The 20,361-nt window shown below is 46.5% G+C and overlaps 1 protein-coding gene and 1 pseudogene across 4 annotated transcripts in view; one reads left to right on the forward strand and one right to left on the reverse strand.

The window, feature by feature from the left end:
- The window catches only part of LOC142489270 (uncharacterized), a 67,497-nt pseudogene extending 55,469 nt beyond the window's left edge, over positions 1–12,028 (forward strand).
- LOC142489271 (HEAT repeat-containing protein 5B-like) overlaps positions 1–20,361 on the reverse strand; it is a 45,680-nt gene that overhangs the window by 11,255 nt on the left and 14,064 nt on the right. The window contains exons 1-2 of one of the 4 annotated variants that reach the window (XM_075589742.1): positions 11,780–11,919; positions 1,327–1,577 (exon numbers count right to left, since the gene is read on the reverse strand). In XM_075589742.1, coding sequence (XP_075445857.1) covers positions 1,327–1,536 — 210 coding nt within the window. In that variant the 5' untranslated portion in view covers positions 1,537–1,577; positions 11,780–11,919. Of the gene's footprint in view, positions 1–853; positions 935–1,326; positions 1,578–6,818; positions 6,957–11,779; positions 11,938–20,361 lie in introns of those variants that run through there. The other 3 variants (XM_075589744.1, XM_075589743.1, XM_075589747.1) reach the window with 3 other exon arrangements.

Genomic DNA, 20,361 nt, shown 5'->3' on the forward strand with positions numbered 1-20,361 from the left:
CGTGTGTCTGCGCGTGTGTCTGCGCGTGTGTCTGCGCGTGTGTCTGCGCGTGTGTCTGCGCGTGTGTCTGCACGTGTGTCTGTGTCTGAGTGCGTGCGTGTGTCTGTGTCTGAGTGCACGTGCGTGCGTGACAGAGTGCGTGCGTGACTAAGTGCGTGTGCATGCGTGACTGAGTGAGAGTGCGTGAGAGATTGTGTGACTGAGGGAGTGCGTGAGAGATTGTGTGACTGAGGGAGTGCGTGAGAGATTGTGTGACTGAGGGAGTGCGTGAGAGATTGTGTGACTGAGGGAGTGCGTGAGAGATTGTGTGACTGAGGGAGTGCGTGAGAGATTGTGTGACTGAGGGAGTGCGTGAGAGATTGTGTGACTGAGGGAGTGCGTGAGAGATTGTGTGACTGAGGGAGTGCGTGAGAGATTGTGTGACAGATGGAGTGTGTGCGTGACTGAGGGAGTGCGTGCAAGCCAAGCTGATCAAGGACCTGAGTAAGGCCGTGCGTATAGTGCCGGCGATGCCACCCAAAAACAAACACATTGCCGCCGCCGCGTGCGCTTATAGTAAGCGCGAGAGCGGCAATGCGACGGAGCGGACTTTGGAAGCCGGGAATATTTGATTTTCAAGGGCTGTCACCTCATGTGACAGCCCCTGAACAAATCAAATGCCCGGGAGCATATAACTTTCGCTAGCTATGATGGGTGATGTCGCCGGTCGCGGGCACTATACGCACGGCCTAAGGAAGCACAGCATTGTAAAACACTGTACAGTACTGTACAGTATTGTACTGTACTGTTTTCACCAAAGTCACAAAAAATAAGTCCCAAAAATATATCAGTCAGTCAAATAAATGCACCTCACCTTCATGCCCTTTCAGTAAAAATACTGTACAGTAGAAGATATGCCCTCTCCTTCATCCTTCCCACATATTTTTAAAATAATTTTCCATTCATCCATGTTGTATCTGTCAGCACATAAGAAAAATCAGCTGACATTAAAGATTTTATTTCAATAAAGCCTACTGTATTTATTTTGGTTACAAATGCATTATTTACATCAGTTATGCACATATATGATGTTTGCAGTACAGTACATGCATTGTAAAGTGGAAAAAAGGTAGTGCTTCACTATAAGTACATTTTCACTTTACATACATGCTCCGGTCCCATTGCGTATATTAAAGCGGGGTATGCCTGTACACACATGCACACAGTTTGTGAGAGACATAAACAATGAGCAATATTTACCAAGCGGTGCTAAGCTGCAAGGCTTACAGTAACCTAGTAATTATGGCCCATTAAGTATTGAAAGACCAGATACATTTTGTTTCTTACCTTTCCTTTGGCGTGAAGAATACCCAAAGGACACTGATGTACACCGCCTAGTAGAGCAGCCATTGCAAAGCTGTAACCGCTAACCGCTTCAGGGGAATTCTTCAAGTTGTTTAGTCTTTCTACACACCTGTCCAGCAGCGGTGTAAGCTGAAAGGGTAGTGCCACAGCAACACAGCGCAGGCACCATGCAGCTGCGAGTCTGGCTGCCATGCTGGGGTGAAGGAGGACAGACGTCACTGTGTCCAAAAGTCCTAAATACAAACGGCAAAAGGTTGAAACACTTCATAGCAGTGCAAAGGGGAAACACGAAGACAAACTGCACTCACATGGTAGTTTCAGCTTTATGTGCTAAGCAGTTTTCTTGATTTGGCTTGTTTTAAAAATAGCCTTTGGGGCAACGCAGGTGTAGGCTGAAGAGGTTCAACATAGAGGGGTGTTAGGCCAAATAACAGGTGGATTCTCATATTTCTTCATATCCTCTTAAGGACTTTAGCATGCGAGAACGTATTTAAGTTTTCTGTTTTTATCCCATTATTTTCTGAAACGGTCTTTGAAACGCTTTTTCTTTAAACAATCACTTTACCACTTTTCGTACATTATACCTAAAATGGAATAAGTACTGTTTTGGAGCTCTAATTGAACCTTGTAACCTTTTAGAAGAGATAAACTGTATTTTCTGACACATTTTGCTACATTGTTACATATTTTTTCAGTAAACATGGGCTGTGAACTCCAGGGAGCAAGCCCTTCATTTATTCTTAGTGGTGGCAGCGTATTGAGTTTTTTTGGGGAGATATTGCTCGTTTTGAGGGCCTTGCGGGAAGGTTGGCAAGTCAGCTGGACCGCCAGATGTATTAACCCTTTTCACACACAGAAATCATGTGCTCAAGGGTGCGGCGTACGTGACAAATTCTTATCAATACAATCTACTGTTTGTATAAATTACGCCTGCTGTGCATCTGGCTGCAGTTACCTATAGAAGGCTCCAGTATGAGAGGTGATGCTGTGGAGTTCAGGCTTTGTACCAGACTCCCCAGCTCCTGCAGGGCACACACCATGACATGCTGAGTGGCAGAAACGTCGGCAGATCCGCCTTTATTTTCATTGTTGGCATCATTCACCACAGCTTCTAAACAACAACAAAAAAAACACGAAACAGCACAATTACACCGCAAAAGTTGATATGTCATATCGAGCACGACCATAAAAAGGATCTAAATAAACAGGAGTAAGATTCTAAATTGTTTATGCCAATATTGGGCATTACATAAAATGTAGGACAGTGCAACAAATAAGGTTCTAAGAAAGAGTAATCGTATCAGGCTAGGAAATTCAGCTGTTCCAGTATTTCCATGAAGGGCCGCTGCTCTGTAAATGAAGATAAAATCCTGGTAACCAACCAACCGGCAAAAAGGTGCAATCCCTTTTAGGATGAAAGTGAACGAAAGGCAATTACATTTTTTAGAGGCCATATTTATGAAGCAGTGCTAAGCAATAAAGCACCATCCTGCCCATTCAAGTAAATAGGAGTGATTTACTTAAAAATAAATATAAACAAACACTTGTACAGTACGTATTTGTATGCACTTTTTAAAGTTAGGTTGTAAACATGGTGAGCGGAGACAGAGGACGAGGACGTGTTGAACAGGGGCCTGCGCGGCTAACTCCCTCCTTCCTTATCTTTACTGCCCGTCAACAGGGACATGTGTGAGCTAGGGGTAAAGAAAATGGTCGAATTTCAAGCTCTCCATTGTTCAGATTCACCCATTGAAAAAGAAAACTTCGCTTCATTTCCAATTAAACCCACACAGCCAAATGTTTGCTATAATCATGGCCAGTGTTCGACAAACCTATACATTTGCTCGCCCCGGGCGAGTGGATTTAACCCCCGGGCGAGTAAATATTGGCCCAAGCAGCACACGTTCGGTACTAGGTGGCGAGTAGATTTTTTTGTGTGGCGAGTAGATTTTTTGGTGATTTGTCAACCACTGATCATGGCAATTGAAGAGAGTACAGGGAAAACGGCGGTGCATCTGCTGCTGCTGCTGCTGAAGATTGGAAACCACAAACTGCAAACCACAAAATATCCTAGGTGCAAAAATTTATTTTAGGGCATAGTAACAGCCAAAAAGAACACTCTGACGCGTTTCCCGTGGTATCCCACGCTTTATCAAAGAGTAAAATCACTTACAACGATCACATACTTAAATACCCACAATTCCCTCTCCTCTCCTATGACGCTGTGTAATTTGGGCCAATCGGAAGCGTGGGAGGCGTCACTCCCCTCTAGCTGGTGTAAGGCACATTAGCTTGAAGCAAACCCAGCTGTGCTTCACAGTGCAATTGCATGGGAGGTGAATGTATCCTCCCCTTGATGACGCGACGTCCCTTCTGGCCAATCATAGGCCTTAAAAAACGGGACGTCCTAAATGTAAACAAAGACTGACTGACAGCTTTATCCAAGAAAAGGAAATGGTGGGTATACTCCTAAGAACAAATAACATTAGGATCATCGCTCAAGACACATTAAATCAGTATGTCTAGCACTGTTCAACACTACAATATATAAAGGAACAATGATCCATATAATGAAGTAAGACAATTAAAAAACCACTATAAACACTATAGTGGAGTAGTACATAAAAACACACAAATTGCTGTGTATTACCCTCACAGTACACAAAGAAAATATATACAGTTAGAACCTAAGTTAGGAATAATTGCCACATATGCATGATATCTAGATCATGCTAAATCTTTCTAGTTAAACATAATGATATTCAAAATGACATTGTAGTTTAGCAGGATAGGGTCCTATGGACTATATGGTTACAAGAAGATCAAAAATGATTGTACCATCAAACACGGATCTAGGTGCAGTACAATTTACAAGTTTAAGCTAAGATAAGGAATTAATTTCAATACATTTGTATTCTTGAAATAAGGACACTTAGCCTTGAATATCATTTGATTAAAATAATCAATTTGATAAACTCATTATACCGTGGTGTAACTTTCAATATTAGGTATAATTGGATCAAACAATATTGCACGTATTCCAAACTTGTGTCTTTTATAATCACAGACTCTTTACTTAAGTCATTCTTTTACCCTCTTTATAAAAAATGCTGCAGTTCCCAGTCTACATTGAGCCCTTGAGGGGTCCTGGTATTAAATTGAAACATCCAATACATCTCACGTTTATTTAAGATGTTTAGCCTGTCACCCCCTCTTTTTAACATTTCTACATACTCAATTGCCATGAATTTGAAATTTAATAGCCCGCCCTGGGGACATTCTACAAAATGTCTTGACACTGGATGTTGTATGTCTTTGATTCTGATGTATCTCACGTGTTCCATTATTCGCTGTTTTAATGGTCTTATTGTCCTGCCAATGTATCCCTTAGAGCATTTACACCAAATATAATAAACTACAAATTGTGTATTGCAATTTATGAAAGTACTGATCTCATAGGGTTTTTTTAATCTGTGAACTTCAATGTTTTTGGCTGGCCTTGCATATTTGCAGATCTTACATTGGCCACACCTGAAAAAGCCTTTTGTTTTTATCAATGTAGTAGTTTGAACATTGGGAGTAAAGAGACTGGGGGAAAGATAATTTCCAAGTGTTTTTGCTTTCGTAAACACTGTTCTTGGACCCTGTTTGATAAACGGGATCAAATCATTGTCAAGGTGTAAAATATTCCAATGTCTGCTTATGATGCTCTTAATTTGTTGTGCTTGTGTGCTATATTTAGTTATGAAAAAAGGGGTTCCCAAGTCATTTGTGTTTTGATTCAAATTCCTTTTAGCCGTCTTTTTAATTGTTTTAGCCCCACAATTAGCAATAAGACAATCCCTATTTGATTTTAATGCAGATTCAAAAGCATTTTTTAGAGTTAGTTCATCATACCCACGTTGTTTAAATCTCTCAGTCAGGCTCCTAGAGTGGTCAATGAATGTCTCATCCGAAGAACAAATTCTTCTAAGTCTCATATATTGACTTTTTGGAATGCCTTTTATTAATGGCCTTGGATGACTGCTGTCAAATCTCAAAAAAGTATTCCGTGAATTGATTTTCCTGTACACCTCCATCTGGATGGTACAGGATAAATCAATATATAAATGTACATCTAAATAATTTATACTTGTGGGGTGATTTTCAAATGTAAAGTTCAGATTAAACTGATTGGTGTTGAGTATATCGATGAATGTACCTAACATATCAATAGTACCGTCCCAAATGAGGATCAGGTCATCGATATATCTCTTATATTTTGTGGTTTGCAGTTTGTGGTTTCCAATCTTCAGCAGCAGCAGCAGATGCACCGCCGTTTTCCCTGTACTCTCTTCAATTGTTCCTTGGTAGGAGCACGCAGGACAGGACCAGGATATCCCCAAGGTCAGCAGTGAGTAATCCATTTACTTCATTTATGTGATCAGTCCCACACACGGTTACCTAGACCACCACATAAGACTTACCTATATGGCTAGTGGCATAATCTATGGGAGTGTGTTTAACATTGGACTATCTGGAATCCTGAGTCTTATGAACTGTCCTATGCTATGAAGATGTTTATATTATTATATTTTTATATCATGATCAAACATTGCCTACTCCTGGTTAGCATCACAAGTGGGAATTAACCCTCCCCTTCCCTTTCAAATAATCATGGCAACAATTCTTTAAAGGAGACAATTTCATTGTTATGTTGTTAAAAAAAAAAAAAAATAGCATGTTAATTGAGAACGATTGTACCTAAAATCTTAGCAGCTTTCAGTAAATCTGCATTTATGGGCAATTGAGAACACAGAAACTACATTGTACGTATCCCCAATTCTTAAATTCAAGTGGCAAAAAGGCAAATCATATTTCAGCCTTTGATTGTTGTACTTTTTTTTTACATAGTTACATACATAGTAGAGGAGGTTGAAAAAGACATATCCATCAAGTTCAACCTATGCTAATTTAGGATGACAAATACTTATCCTATATTTGTACTTGCAGTTTATTGATACAGAGGAAGACAAACAAAAAAAATGATTTAAAGCACACAATCATCCTTGTAACTAGAGACTTTTCCCCCCTTATTCATCCTACCTGGGCGATGAGGTGTGTGTCCTCCTTGACGACTCTCAGGATTGCCTTCCACATAAATAGACTGTTTACACTCCATAAAAAAGTTATACTTGCTGATGTCTTTACTTGAGCGCTATAACATTAAACTGCTGTACCCCTCCCAACCCCAACTCCTCACTCCATTCCCTCATTATTTATGTATCCTTACCTTTACATCCCCCCCTCCCTCTTTTGTTATACCTTGAAAACCTCAACAAAAACAGGACGATAAAATAAAAAATAAACACAATCATCTTACCCACGGATTTCATCTGCTTACTGATGGCCTGGCAGATCTCCTTAGCCGCTGCGTTTTGGGCTTTCTCCCCTAGTAGGCTGCCCACGGTGGCTCTCAGGATAAAGGACACGCACCTCCGGGAGTACACGGCCTCCACATGCGTCTGGGTGGCACGGGGGTGTGAGAGCAGGTCAAGCACGTGAGACAGGAACGTGGCAAAATTGCGCTCCAGCCACTCGCCTCCTAGTGTCGTGACAAAAATCACGTACGCCTGTGACCAACAGAAAAGTCAAGTAAACAAGTCACTTTAAAAGGATGTTATTAAATAGAAACAGTTTTAAGAAGCATTACATGGACTGTAAAAAATAAAAATATTAAATATATATATATATATTATATATGTAGAGGTATCAGTACCGTGTTAGCCGAGCTTCAATAATCAAAAAATAAATAGACGATACCGTTCTGTGGCTAACGAAATGCTTTTATCTGTGCGAGCTTTCGAGATACACTGATCTCTTCTTCCGGCGATGTTACAATGAATGAAGCAAGCAAAGGGTATACTTAAAAACAGTGTCTCTAGGAATGTTATCTGTGCTCGTCCCTCCCCCGTGTGTGGATGTGATTTATGGCTAGAGGTGTTAAATGGCTCCTGAAAGTTAGTGATGTAAGAGTGTGTGTGTGAATCTGTATGAATATAAATGAATGGAGAGCCCACAGTGTATACAGTGCTTTACAAAAGGTGTGTGTGGAGTGGGAGTTAATATAAATGACTAGCTGAGAGACCCGGCGTTGCCCGGGATGTAATTTTGGGGGGGCGTACGACAGGGTTAGGCTTCCCCCCCCCCCTTGACAGCTAGGTGGGTGACTGAGTTGACTGAGTGTGTGGGTGACTGGGTGGGTGGGTGACACCTGACTGAGTGGGTGGGTGGGTGACTGAGTGGGTGGGTGACTTTTGGTCGGTTTGACTTTGGGTCGGTGGGTGGGTGACTTTGGGTCGGTGGTTGGGTGGGTGAGTTGGGTCGGTGGATGGGTGACTGACTGGGTGGGTGAGTGGGAGACTGACTGGGTGGGTGAGTGGGAGACTGACTGGGTGGGTGAGTGGGAGACTGACTGGGTGGGTGAGTGGGAGACTGACTGGGTGGGTGAATGGGTGACTGGGTGGGTGAGTGGGTGACTGACTGGGTGACTGACTGGGTGGGTGAGTGGGTGACTGAATGGGTGGGTGACTGACTGGGTGGGTGAGTGGGTGACTGACTGACTGAATGGGTGGGTGACTGACTGAATGGGTGGGTGACTGAGTGGGTGGGTGGGTGACTGAGTGGGTGGGTGACTGACTGAGTGGGTGGGTGACTGGGTAAAAGTGACTGGGTGGGTGTGTGGGTGGGTGACTGAGTGAGTGGGTGGGTGACTGAGTGAGTGTGTGGGTGACTGAGTGTGTGGGTGACTGACTGAGTGGGTGGGTGACTGAGTGAGTGGGTGGGTGACTGGGTAAAAGTGACTGGGTGGGTGTGTGGGTGGGTGACTGAGTGGGTGGGTGACTGAGTGGGTGGGTGACTGACTGAGTGGGTGGGTGACTGAGTGAGTGGGTGGGTGACTGGGTAAAAGTGACTGGGTGGGTGTGTGGGTGGGTGACTGAGTGGGTGGGTGACTGAGTGGGTGGGTGACTGAGTGACTGAGTGAGTGGGTGGGTGACTAAGTGAGTGGGTGGGTGACTGAGTGAGTGGGTGACTGAGTGACTGACTGAGTGAGTGGGTGGGTGACTGGGTGGGTGAAAGTGACTGGGTGGGTGGGTGAGTGTGTGGGTGACTGGGTGACAGTGCGTGGGTGGGAGACGGTGGGTGACTTACCTTGACCCCGTGGCATCTGGCTGGGGCAGGAGGTGAGTTCGGGAAGCTGGGGGGGGGGGGGGGGCAAGAGTGGCAGGAGACCCGCGCCGCGCTTCCCCTCCGTCCGGTAGCGGCGCACGTGAGGGGGAGTCCCGCCCCGCGCTTCCCCTCTCCGGTAGCGGCGCACGTGAGGGGGAGTCCCGCGCCGCGCTTCCCCTCCGTCCGGTAGCGGCGCACGTGAGGGGGAGTCTCGCGCCGCGCTTCCCCTCCGTCCGGTAGCGGCGCACGTGAGGGGGAGTCTCGCGCCGCGCTTCCCGTCTCCGGTAGCGGCGCACGTGAGGGGGAGAGCAGGAGGCCCGGCCCGCGAGGGGGGAGGAGCCTGGAGTTTGCTGCTGAGCAGGAGGGCCGCGCTTCCTCCGCGGCGCACGGTGAGGGTGCGGCTGGGGATGTTGCGGAGCGTGGGGATTTGGGTGAGGTGGGGAGGGGGGAGAGAGTGAGAGGCACCGGGAGAGGAGGGGCACCGGGAGAGGAGGGGGGGGGTGTGGAAGGTGAGCTGCGGTCCAACTGACGGGGGAGAGTGTGTGTCCCTGTGTGTGTCCCCTTTGGCCCGTCACTCCGCCTCAGGCCAATGAGAGGTGTGCGGGGGCGAACCAAGGGACCAATGAGATTTCCCCTAGGGACACCGGACATCCAGGCAGGCATGCAGGCATACAGTGCTTTCACTAATATAGTATAGATGTGGGTAGGTATTCAGCAGCACAACTGAATGCGGGACGAAACCATGCCAAGACGCAAGATGCAAAACCTGCACAATGCTCTACACAGCGGACACACATTTTAGTGCACCGTCAGGCCCAGTCAAATTAATACATCAAGGCTAAGCACCGTTTAGTAATCTGGGCCATTTAGGTCTTTCAATTCCATATAAAAAGCCTAGTTTAATGGGATAGTGAGCAGCCAACATGCATTAAAGATCTATAAACGGTCAGTAAAAGTGGTATCAACCCATGGTTACAATTCCCAATAAACCAGTACTTAAATGACAAAACAAAGCTAACAAATTGAACAAGATTTGATTCCATTATTATTCACAACACCATTCTTTACCAATAGAAAAAGCTTGCAATAATGTGACCAGTCAAAAGGCCATTTTGGTTTTCTTCACTGTCTAGTGCAGGGGTGCACAAGATTTTTCTGGTGGGGCGCAGGCGGTTGCAGAGGTCCCACACTCTTCCCCAAGGCATTTAAATTAAATGCCGGGGGACCGCGCAAGGCCTCTGCAACTCAACTCAGCCATGGCATGTGACATCACATGACCCCACTGCGTCATTCGACGCCCGTCATGGCAACGCAGCATCAGGGTCACATGACCCCGCAGCAAAAAGGTAGAGGGGGGGGGGCAGCACCAGAAGTTTGTGTACCCGTGATCTAGCATATTATTGTAGAATGTGGTGACAATTCTGCATGTAGAACAAGAGTAGCTAAAACAAACATGAAGGAGAGACATTATTTTGTAATAAACCTTAGCATCACGTGGGATTTTAGTTTACTGCAAACCCAATGAGCATCCCATAAAAGTGACCTAATGAACTGACAGTATGCACAGTACGATTGTGTTTTTCTTTGTTGATGGCCGAGATCTCTCCCTTGTGTCCTCATTGCATGGAAGTCATGTTTGAAGTAGTTACAAATTACTGGCGAGTGTCACCTCTGTGGTGGACACGAGGACAGGTGATCCCCTAGTGAAAGATCTAGTGTAAGCTTCATGTGATCTCAAACAAATTACTTTCTGTGGTGTGTACTAAAATTAGGTCAAGCTCTTTGGTAGAGAAATGCATTGGCTTGGTTTCATTGTGTGTACAGCCAGGCTCTTCAACTGCCTGCCCATAGGTCAAATGGGGCCCGCAAAGAGCCTTCACGTGGCCCTTAAGACTCTCTGCTCCTGCTAATTTCATACTACTAGTTGCTTAGGCAGCTAAATGCAGTTTTTTCAAACTGAAAACACTTGTAACTTAAGGTGGCTTAAATATGTATTTAAATACAAATGTTATCAAAGGTTTGTAAAATATTAAAATACATGTTAAATATTTAAATGAATTTTATATATATATATATATATATATATATATATATATATATAAAAATTCATTTAAATATTTAACATGTATTTTAATATTTTACAAACCTTTGATAACATTTGTGTATATATATATATATATATATATATATATATATATATATATATATATATATATATATATATATATATAAAACAAAAGAAACAGCGCACAATCCTAGGGCATTACCAGAAAAATTGGATTTATTATAAAAAGTAGGGGGGAAGACAATGCCCACTTAAAAGATGGATTAAATAGAAATCACATAAACGTTTCTTTATAACTGTGTCGTGGTACGGCTTTAAATGCCCACCGCCAGCTGAGGGAACCTCCGGATTGTAGCCCGAGACACCATCTGCCTCTCGGGCTACGACACACACACACACACACACACGCACGCAAGCACACACGCACGCACGTGTAACCTTTCCACTCCAAAATGTTGTCAGATATGGAGAACTGGTTGAAGGGTCCCTGTGTGTACAGGTCAACGTAAGAGCAGAATGAACAATAAAAATATTCATTACTATTACTGTACTAAATTAAACTGATGCCAGGGAAACCACAATGCAGGTTTCAATCACTAAATGAATGGTAAAAGCAATTATTTGGAGATGTGGTGCAAGGCTTGGGAGACGAAGCAAAACAAAAACACACACCTCAAAAATGACTAGTTTAGAAGCCTGCTTCCATTATTTAGACTTTTAAGGATATTTTAGCAAAGAATTACAATGTACGTCTTGCTTTCTAATACATCCACACTATTACTGCCCTCACTTACAGAACAGGTACCTTGAGTAAAGTTCGGTAGTAGAATTCAGAGTTGATAATGGTATTATAGAACTCCAGGGTTATCACTTTGTAGGATGTATTAACCATCTCTTAACATTTGAGAATTCATGTATGTGCAGCCATGTAAGTTTTTCATGGCAGGGACTACCCAATCACATTGTTTTCAAAATGATTTATTGTTGACACTGTTACTAGCCAAAGTTGTATTTTTCATTTCCAAAAATGCTAAAAAAATAAAACTCTGCTTCATTGTTGTACAGAAGTAGAAAATAATACACACAAGATGTTAATGGCTATTTTTTTCTTTCTAGGCTATGTACGGCTGCTTATAGGTTTATACATATTGCAGAACAAACCTGTGTAACGCCAACTCTCACTTCTCGACTGATTGATCCTCCGCCTTTCAACATTTCTCCTCCACTCTTAAGGAATCCGGAGCCTCCCCGCAGAAATCCTGTGGCCATAAGTTCCAACACCTCCTCTAACGTGGCCCTCTTAACATTCTGTCGCATGACTTTAGTGAATAAGATAAAAAGTAAAACAAAACAAATTAAAAAAAAAAATCTAACTTGAAATGTACAGGTCATTGACGATGGCATTAGGAATGGAGCTCTTGTAGAGAAATAGAGATGTGCAAGGACAGCTGTCTAGGGATTTACACTAATAGTGTCTTCATCCCTCATTGGACTCTGGCTTTACTGCTGGGTTTCCTAATCCAAGAAGAAGTTTGATGCTTTGTTATTAAGCCGCACATGGCAAGACTCTACAATAATGAATTTCTGAGAGATTTCTCCTTGACCACTGGAATTTTACTAGAAGTACTTTGCTGGTTACTGACTGGGGATTTTGGTTATTCCCACCCACCTTCTGTACGAGTCCTAATGAATGAAACCGAGCTGCTGTAAACCTACCTGTTGCTTGCTTTGGCATTAATGCCGTGGCCATAACCGTTCCCAAGAGTTTAGAAACTGCGACTCTCACTCCATAGTTGGAGCCTTCTAAGGCCTTAAAACAAAGTGTTGCTACGTTCTCCAGCTCGGCTGTCCACATGAAAACGGCCTCGGTCTGCAGCTCCAGCAGGCACTGCGAAAAAAAAACATTACTTAAGTAATAATCTCCGAAGAACAGGGCATTACTGGCCAATAATTCCCTGGCTTGAAGAGTTGAAGGCCCGAGGCGCAGACAAGGGACTTTAACCCAGACAGGGCATTATTGGCCAGTAATACCATGTTCTGAGGGGATTATTACTATTATAGGCTAAATGTAGGCTAATTATGTTTTCTTTACATTTTTCATAAAAAAAGATAGGACACTTTTGTAGTCATATTGATTTTTATCAGCATGATCATCTACATTCTTATGTTTTTACTGCAAGTTTATTAAAAGAAAATTGTACATACACACAACCACCCTTTATAAATACACACACACACACACACACACACACACACACACAGCAGCCCCCCCTATACACACAAACACACTCTGCAACCCCCCTCTATACGGAAACACACTCTGCAGTCCCCCCTCCTGTACACCCACAAACACACACAGCAATGCCCCCTGTAAACCCACAAAACTGCAGAGACACACACACATACCAAAACACACTCAACTCGTATTAACTCAATACGGCATAAACTGCAATACTAGGCAAGCTCCACAGGCAGCGAAAGGGTTACATTTAAAATGTTGAGCATTTCTATATAGCCACTTCATAAATCTGTTCCTGATCAACCCCATCCATAGAGGAGGAGCATAAATAAGTCTCAAATACCTTTTTTGTGCTCAAATTCAGTTTTAATGATCAGTACACTTAAGCCTTAAAGAATTTTACTGAGTTTTTAATGAAAAAAAAAAAAGGCACCTTTACAACAAATGTGAAAATTGAATATTCTCTAAAAGTAAAGTAGTAGAAGACTATGAGGCTTATTTGATAAGCTTCAAAGCACACCGATGTTGAAGTCTCTGGCATATATGGTTTAGTACTAAATTAAAAAATCTAACCCACGTGAATAATTGCGATAGGTATAATATCTGACATAGTGTTGAACAATTATATCCAATAGTGTCTTTAGTATGTTGGTTCTTTCTTCAGAAATTACGAAGATACCTCTCAGATCTTAAGCTTAAATGCAACAATATGCAGGTAGTCTTTGTTATCCAACGTTTCTCTTTTGCAACAAATGGAATATCCAACGCTTTACAATGCAACCCTAAGGGCCGGTTTTTTAAGCCAGAATGCGTTATCCGATGCCTGAATGCGTTATCCAACGCTCACCGCCACTGATTAACATGGGACTCACTTTACAACGGTTTTACAATCCAACGCTACTTCCAGAACGGATTCCGTTGGATAACCGAGGACTGCCTGTACATGTATAATTACTTTCGTTCTACAATTGCTATTTAAATCTGAATAAAATACTGCTTTTTCACCAGCACAAAATGGTCATTTGCTACAAATTTGAGATAAAGCTACAAGCATCATCAGAAAATCATAAAAAGATTGACTACCCATTTGGAAGTTCATTAGTTATGTTATCAAGCAAACACAATAATATCCATTTAGTATTGCTTTGCATGATTGTCTACACCAGTGATTATCAACCAGGGTTTCGTGGAACCCCGGGGTTCGCGAGCACCCCTCAGGGGTTCCACAGCCGCCATGGGGGTTAGAGCTGGGAGAACTCTCCTATGCTGTCCCAGGGCCCCGCGGCGGAACCCCCACATAGCAAGGACCCGGCGGCTATGGAGCTCAGCAGCAGCCACACGGTCACTGCTATCCTTCCTCTCCCTGTGTCGGAAGTCGTGTCAACTTCCTGCTGACAGGGGGGAGAGGAAGGATCAGGCAAGAGCACGCAGCTCCCTCAAAGAGAGAGAGAGAGGGGTGTGTCAGTCTCTGTGTGTCAGTGTTAGAGCATGTGTCAAAGAGTGTGTGTGTGTAAGCGAGAGAGGGAGTGTGTGTGTGTATGCGAGTGGGGGAGTGTGTGTGTAAGCGAGTGGGGAATGTTAGCGAGTTGCAGAGTGTGTGTGTTTGTATAAGCAAGTGGGGGAGTGTGTGTCAGCGAGTGGGGGGAGTGTGTGTGTGTAAGCGAGTGGGGGAGTGTGTGTGTAAGCGAATGGGGGAGTGTGTGTGTAAGCGAATGGGGGAATGTGTGTGTAAGCACATGGGGGAGTGTGTGTGTGTAAGCGAGTGGGGGAGTGTGTGTGTAAGCGAGTGGGGGAGTGTGTGTGTGTGTGTGTAAGCGAGTGGGGGAGTTTGTGGGTGTATGCGAGTAGGGGAGTGTGTGTGTGTGTATGAGAGTGGGGGAGTATGTGGGTGTATAAGCGAGTGGGGGAGTATGTGGGTGTATAAGCGAGTGGGGGAGTATGTGGGTGTGTAAGCGAGTGGGGGAGTGTGTGGGTGTGTAAGCGAGTGGGGGAGTGTGTGGGTGTGTAAGCGAGTGGGGGAGTGTGTGGGTGTATAAGCGAGTGGGGGAGTATGTGGGTGTATAAGCGAGTGGGGGAGTATGTGGGTGTATAAGCAAGTGGGGGAGTATGTGGGTGTGTAAGCGAGTGGGGGAGTGTGTGGGTGTGTAAGCGAGTGGGGGAGTGTGTGGGTGTATAAGCGAGTGGGGGAGTATGTGGGTGTATAAGCGAGTGGGGGAGTATGTGAGTGTATAAGCGAGTGGGGGAGTATGTGGGTGTATAAGCGAGTGGGGGAGTATGTGGGTGTATAAGCGAGTGGGGGAGTATGTGGGTGTATAAGCGAGTGGGGGAGTATGTGGGTGTATAAGCGAGTGGGGGAGTATGTGGGTGTATAAGCAAGTGGGGGAGTATGTGGGTGTATAAGCGAGTGGGGGAGTGTGTGTGTGTGTGTGTATAAGCGAGTGGGGGAGTGTGTGGGTGTATGCGAGTGGGGGAGTATGTGGTTGTATGCGAGTGGGGGAGTATGTGGTTGTATAAGCGAGTGGGGGAGTGTGTGTAATGGGGGAGTGTGTGTAATGGGGGAGTGTGTGTGTAAGCGAGTTGGGGAGTGTGTGTGTGTAAGCGAGCGGGGGAGTGTGTGTGTGTGTAAGCGATTGGGGGAGTGTGTGTGTGTGTGTAAGCGAGTGGGGGAGTGTGTATAAGCGAAGTTGGGGAGTGTGTGTGTGTAAGCGAGTTGTGGAGTGTGTGTGTGTGTAAGAGAGTGGGGTGTGTGTGTAAGCAAGTGGGGGAATGTGTGTAAGCAAGTGGGGGAGTGTGTGTGTAAGCAAGTGGGGGAGTGTGTGTGTAAGAGTAGGGGAGTGTAGGTGTGTGTATAAGCGAGTGGGGGAGTGTGTGTATAAGAGAGAGGGTGAGTGTGTGTGTATGCAAGTGAAGGAATGTGTGTGAGCGGCTGGGGGAGTGGGTGTGTGAGCAAGTGGGGGAGTGAGTGTGTGAGCAAGCGAGTGAGGAATGTTAGCGAGTTGCGGAGTGTGTGTGGAGTGTGGGGGGAGTGTGTGTGTATGTGTAAGCGAGTGGGTGAGTGTGTGTGTGTAAGCAAATGGGGGAGTTTGTGGGTGTGTAAGCGAGTGGGGGAGTATGTGGGTGTATAAGCGAGTGGGGGAGTATGTGGGTGTATAAGCGAGTGGGGGAGTATGTGGGTGTATAAGCGAGTGGGGGAGTGTGTGGGTGTATAAGCGAGTGGGGGAGTATGTGGGTGTATAAGCGAGTGGGGGAGTATGTGGGTGTATAAGCAAGTGGGGGAGTATGTGGGTGTGTAAGCGAGTGGGGGAGTGTGTGGGTGTGTAAGCGAGTGGGGGAGTGTGTGGGTGTATAAGCGAGTGGGGGAGTGTGTGGGTGTATAAGCGAGTGGGGGAGTATGTGAGTGTATAAGCGAGTGGGGGAGTATGTGGGTGTATAAGCGAGTGGGGGAGTATGTGGGTGTATAAGCGAGTGGGGGAGTATGTGGGTGTATAAGCGAGTGGGGGAGTATGTGGGTGTATAAGCGAGTGGGGGAGTATGTGGGTGTATAAGCAAGTGGGGGAGTATGTGGGTGTATAAGCGAGTGGGGGAGTGTGTGTGTGTGTGTGTAAGCGAGTGGGGGAGTGTGTGTAAGCGAGTGGAGGAGTGTGTGTAGCGAATGGGGGAGTGTGTGTGTGTAAGCGAGTTGGGGAGTGAGTGTGTGTAAGCGAGTTGGGGAGTGTGTGTGTAAGCAAGTTCCACAGCCGCCATGTGTGTGTAAGCGAGAGGGGGAGAGTGTGTGTATGCGAGTGGGGGAGTGTGTGTGAGCGAGTGGTTGTGTGTGTGTATGTGAGCAAGTGGGGGAGTGTGTGAGCGAGTGGGGGTGTGTGTGTATGTGAGCAAGTGGGGGAGTGTGTGTGTGAGCGAGTGGGGGAGTGTGTGTAAGCAAGTGGGGGGTGTGTGTATAAGAGAGAGGGGGAGTGTGTGTGTATGCAAGTGGAGGAATGTGTGTAAGCGAGTGGGGAATGTTAGCGAGCTGCGGAGTGTGTGTGTGTAAGCGAATGGGGGAATGTGTGTGTGTAAGCGAATGGGGGAATGTGTGTGTGTAAGCGCATGGGGCAGTGTGTGCGTAAGCGAATGGGGGAGTGTGTGTGTAAGCGAGCGGGGGAGTGTGTGGGTGTATGCGAGTGGGGGAGTGTGTGGGTGTATGCGAGTGGGGGAGTGTGTGGGTGTATGCGAGTGGGGGAGTGTGTGGGTGTATGCGTGTGGGGGAGTGTGTGGGTGTATGCGTGTGGGGGAGTGTGTGGGTGTATGCGAGTGGGGGAGTGTGTGGGTGTATGCGAGTGGGGGAGTATGTGGGTGTATGCGAGTGGGGGAGTATGCGGGTGTATGCGAGTGGGGGAGTATGCGGGTGTATGCGAGTGGGGGAGTATGCGAGTGGGGGAGTATGTGGGTGTATGCGAGTGGGGGACTGTGTGTGTATGCGAGTGGGGGAGTGTGTGGGTGTATGCGAGTGGGGGACTGTGTGTGTATGCGAGTGGGGGAGTGTGTGGGTGTATGCGAGTGGGGGAGTATGTGGGTGTATGCGAGTGGGGGAGTATGTGGGTGTATAAGCGAGTGGGGGAGTGTGTGTAAGCAAGTTGGGGAGTGTGTGTGTGTGTGTGTAAGCGAGTGGGGGAGTGTGTATGCGAGTGGGGGAGTGTGTGTGTATGCGAGTGGGGGAGTGTGTGTGTGGGAGTGTGTGTGTAAGCGAGAGGGGGAGTGTGTGTGTATGCGAGTGGGGGAGTGTGTGTGTGGGAGTGTGTGTGTAAGCGAGAGGGGGAGTGTGTGTGTTTGTGTGTGTAAGAGAGTGGGGGTTTGTGTAAGCAAGTGGGGGAGTGTGTGCGTAAGCAAGTGGGGGAGTGTGTGCGTAAGCAAGTGGGGGAGTGTGTGCGTAAGCGAGTGGGGGAGTGTGTGCGTAAGCGAGTGGGGGAGTGTGTGCGTAAGCGAGTGGGGGAGTGTGTGCGTAAGCGAGTGGGGGAGTGTGTGCGTAAGCGAGTGGGGGAGTGTGTGCGTAAGCGAGTGGGGGAGTGTGTGCGTAAGCGAGTGGGGGAGTGTGTGCGTAAGCGAGTGGGGGAGTGTGTGCGTAAGCGAGTGGGGGAGTGTGTGCGTAAGCGAGTGGGGGAGTGTGTGCGTAAGCGAGTGGGGGAGTGTGTGCGTAAGCGAGTGGGGGAGTGTGTGCGTAAGCGAGTGGGGGAGTTTGTGTGTAAGCGAGAGGGGGAGTTTGTGTGTAAGCGAGAGGGGGAGTTTGTGTGTAAGCGAGTGGGGGAGTGTATGTGTAAGCGAGTGGGGGAGTGTATGTGTAAGCGAGTGGGGGAGTGTATGTGTAAGCGAGTGGGGGAGTGTATGTGTAAGCGAGTGGGGGAGTGTGTGTATGCGAGTGGGGAAGTGTGTGTGTAAGCGAGTGGGGGAGTGTGTGTGTGTGTGTGAATGCGAGTGGGGGAGTGTGTGGGTGTATGCGAGTGGGGGAGTGTGTGTATTGTATTGTATGTCTTTATTTATATAGCGCCATTAATGTACATAGCGCTTCACAGTAGTAATACATGTGGTAATCGAATAAATAACAGATAATATAAATAACAGATCATGGGAATAAGTGCTTTAGACAAACATAACATTAAGGAAGAGGAGTCCCTGCCCCGAGGAGCTTACAATCTAATTGGTAGGTAGGGAGAACGTACAGAGACAGTAGGAGGGAGTTCTGGTATGTGCGTCTGCAGGGGGCCAAGCTTTATGTATCATGTGTTCAGAATGTTCACAGTGCTATTCGTATGCTTCTTTAAGCAAGTGTGTCTTAAGGTGGGTCTTAAAGGTGGATAGAGAGGGTGCTAGTCGGGTACTGAGGGGAAGGGCATTCCAGAGGTGTGGGGCAGTCAGTGAAAAATGTTTAAGGCGGGAGAGGGCTTTAGATAAAAAGGGGGTAGAAAGAAGACATCCTTGAGCAGAACGCAAGAGTCGGGGTGGTGCATAGCGAGAAATTAGGGCTGAGATGTAAGGAGGGGCAGAAGAGTGTAAAGCTTTAAACGTGAGGAGAAGAATGGAGTGTGAGATGCGGGATTTGATTGGAAGCCAGGAGAGGGATTTCAGGAGGGGAGATGCTGAGACAGATCTAGGAAAGAGTAGAGTGATTCTGGCAGCAGCATTTAGGATAGATTGTAGGGGAGACAGGTGAGAGGCAGGAAGGCCGGACAGCAGGAGGTTACAGTAATCAAGACGGGAGAGAATGAGGGCCTGAGTCAGAGTTTTAGCAGTCGAGCAACAGAGGACGAGAGGGGGAGTTTGTGTATGCGAGTGAGGGAGTGTGTGTGTAAGCGAGTGGGGGTGTGTGTGTGTGTATATGTAAGCGAATGGGGGAGTGTGTGTATATGTAAGCGAATGGGGGAGTGTGTGTGTGTAAGCAAGTGGGGGAATGTGTGTGTGTAAGCAAGTGAGGGAATGTGTGTGTGTGTGTGTGTGTGTAAGCAAATGGGGGAATGTGTGTGTGTGTAAGCAAGTGGGGGAATGTGTGTGTGTGTGTAAGCAAGTGGGGGAATGTGTGTGTGTGTGTAAGCAAGTGGGGGAATGTGTGTGTGTGTGTAAGCAAGTGGGGGAATGTGTGTGTAAGCAAGTGGGGGAATGTGTGTGTAAGCAAGTGGGGGAATGTGTGTGTAAGCAAGTGGGGGAATGTGTGTGTAAGCAAGTGGGGGAATGTGTGTGTAAGCAAGTGGGGGAATGTGTGTGTAAGCAAGTAGGGGAATGTGTGTGTAAGTGTGGGGGAGTGTGTGTAAGAGTGGGGGAGTGTGTGTGTGTAAGAGAGTGGTGGACTGTGTGTGTAAGAGTAAGAGAGTGGGGGAGTTTGTGTGTGTGTGTAAGCGAGAGGGGGAGTTTGTGTGTGTGTGTAAGCGAGAGGGGGAGTTTGTGTGTGTGTAAGCGAGAGGGGGAGTTTGTGTGTGTGTAAGCGAGAGGGGGAGTTTGTGTGTGTGTGTAAGCGAGAGGGGGAGTTTGTGTGTGTGTGTAAGCGAGAGGGGGAGTTTGTGTGTGTGTGTAAGCGAGAGGGGGAGTTTGTGTGTGTGTAAGCGAGAGGGGGAGTTTGTGTGTGTGTAAGCGAGAGGGGGAGTTTGTGTGTGTGTAAGCGAGAGGGGGAGTTTGTGTGTGTGTAAGCGAGAGGGGGAGTTTGTGTGTGTGTAAGCGAGAGGGGGAGTTTGTGTGTGTGTAAGCGAGAGGGGGAGTTTGTGTGTGTGTAAGCGAGAGGGGGAGTTGTGTGTGTGTAAGCGAGAGGAGGAGTTTGTGTGTAAGCGAGAAGGGGGAGTGTATGTGTAAGCGAGTGGGGGAGTGTGTGTAAGCGAGTGGGGGAGTGTATGTGTGTGCAAGAGGGGTAGAGTGAGGGGGGAGGGGAGAGTGTGTGGCGGAGGAAAGAGACAGGGGTAAGGGGGTGGGGGAGAGAGACGGGAGCGACGAGAGAATGGGGGCGAGGGTTGGGGTTCTTCAGAATTTCAAAATCGAATTCTGGGGT

Source organism: Ascaphus truei, chromosome 3 (assembly GCF_040206685.1).
Source record: "Ascaphus truei isolate aAscTru1 chromosome 3, aAscTru1.hap1, whole genome shotgun sequence".
In the NCBI taxonomy this organism is placed as follows: Eukaryota; Metazoa; Chordata; class Amphibia; order Anura; family Ascaphidae; genus Ascaphus; species Ascaphus truei.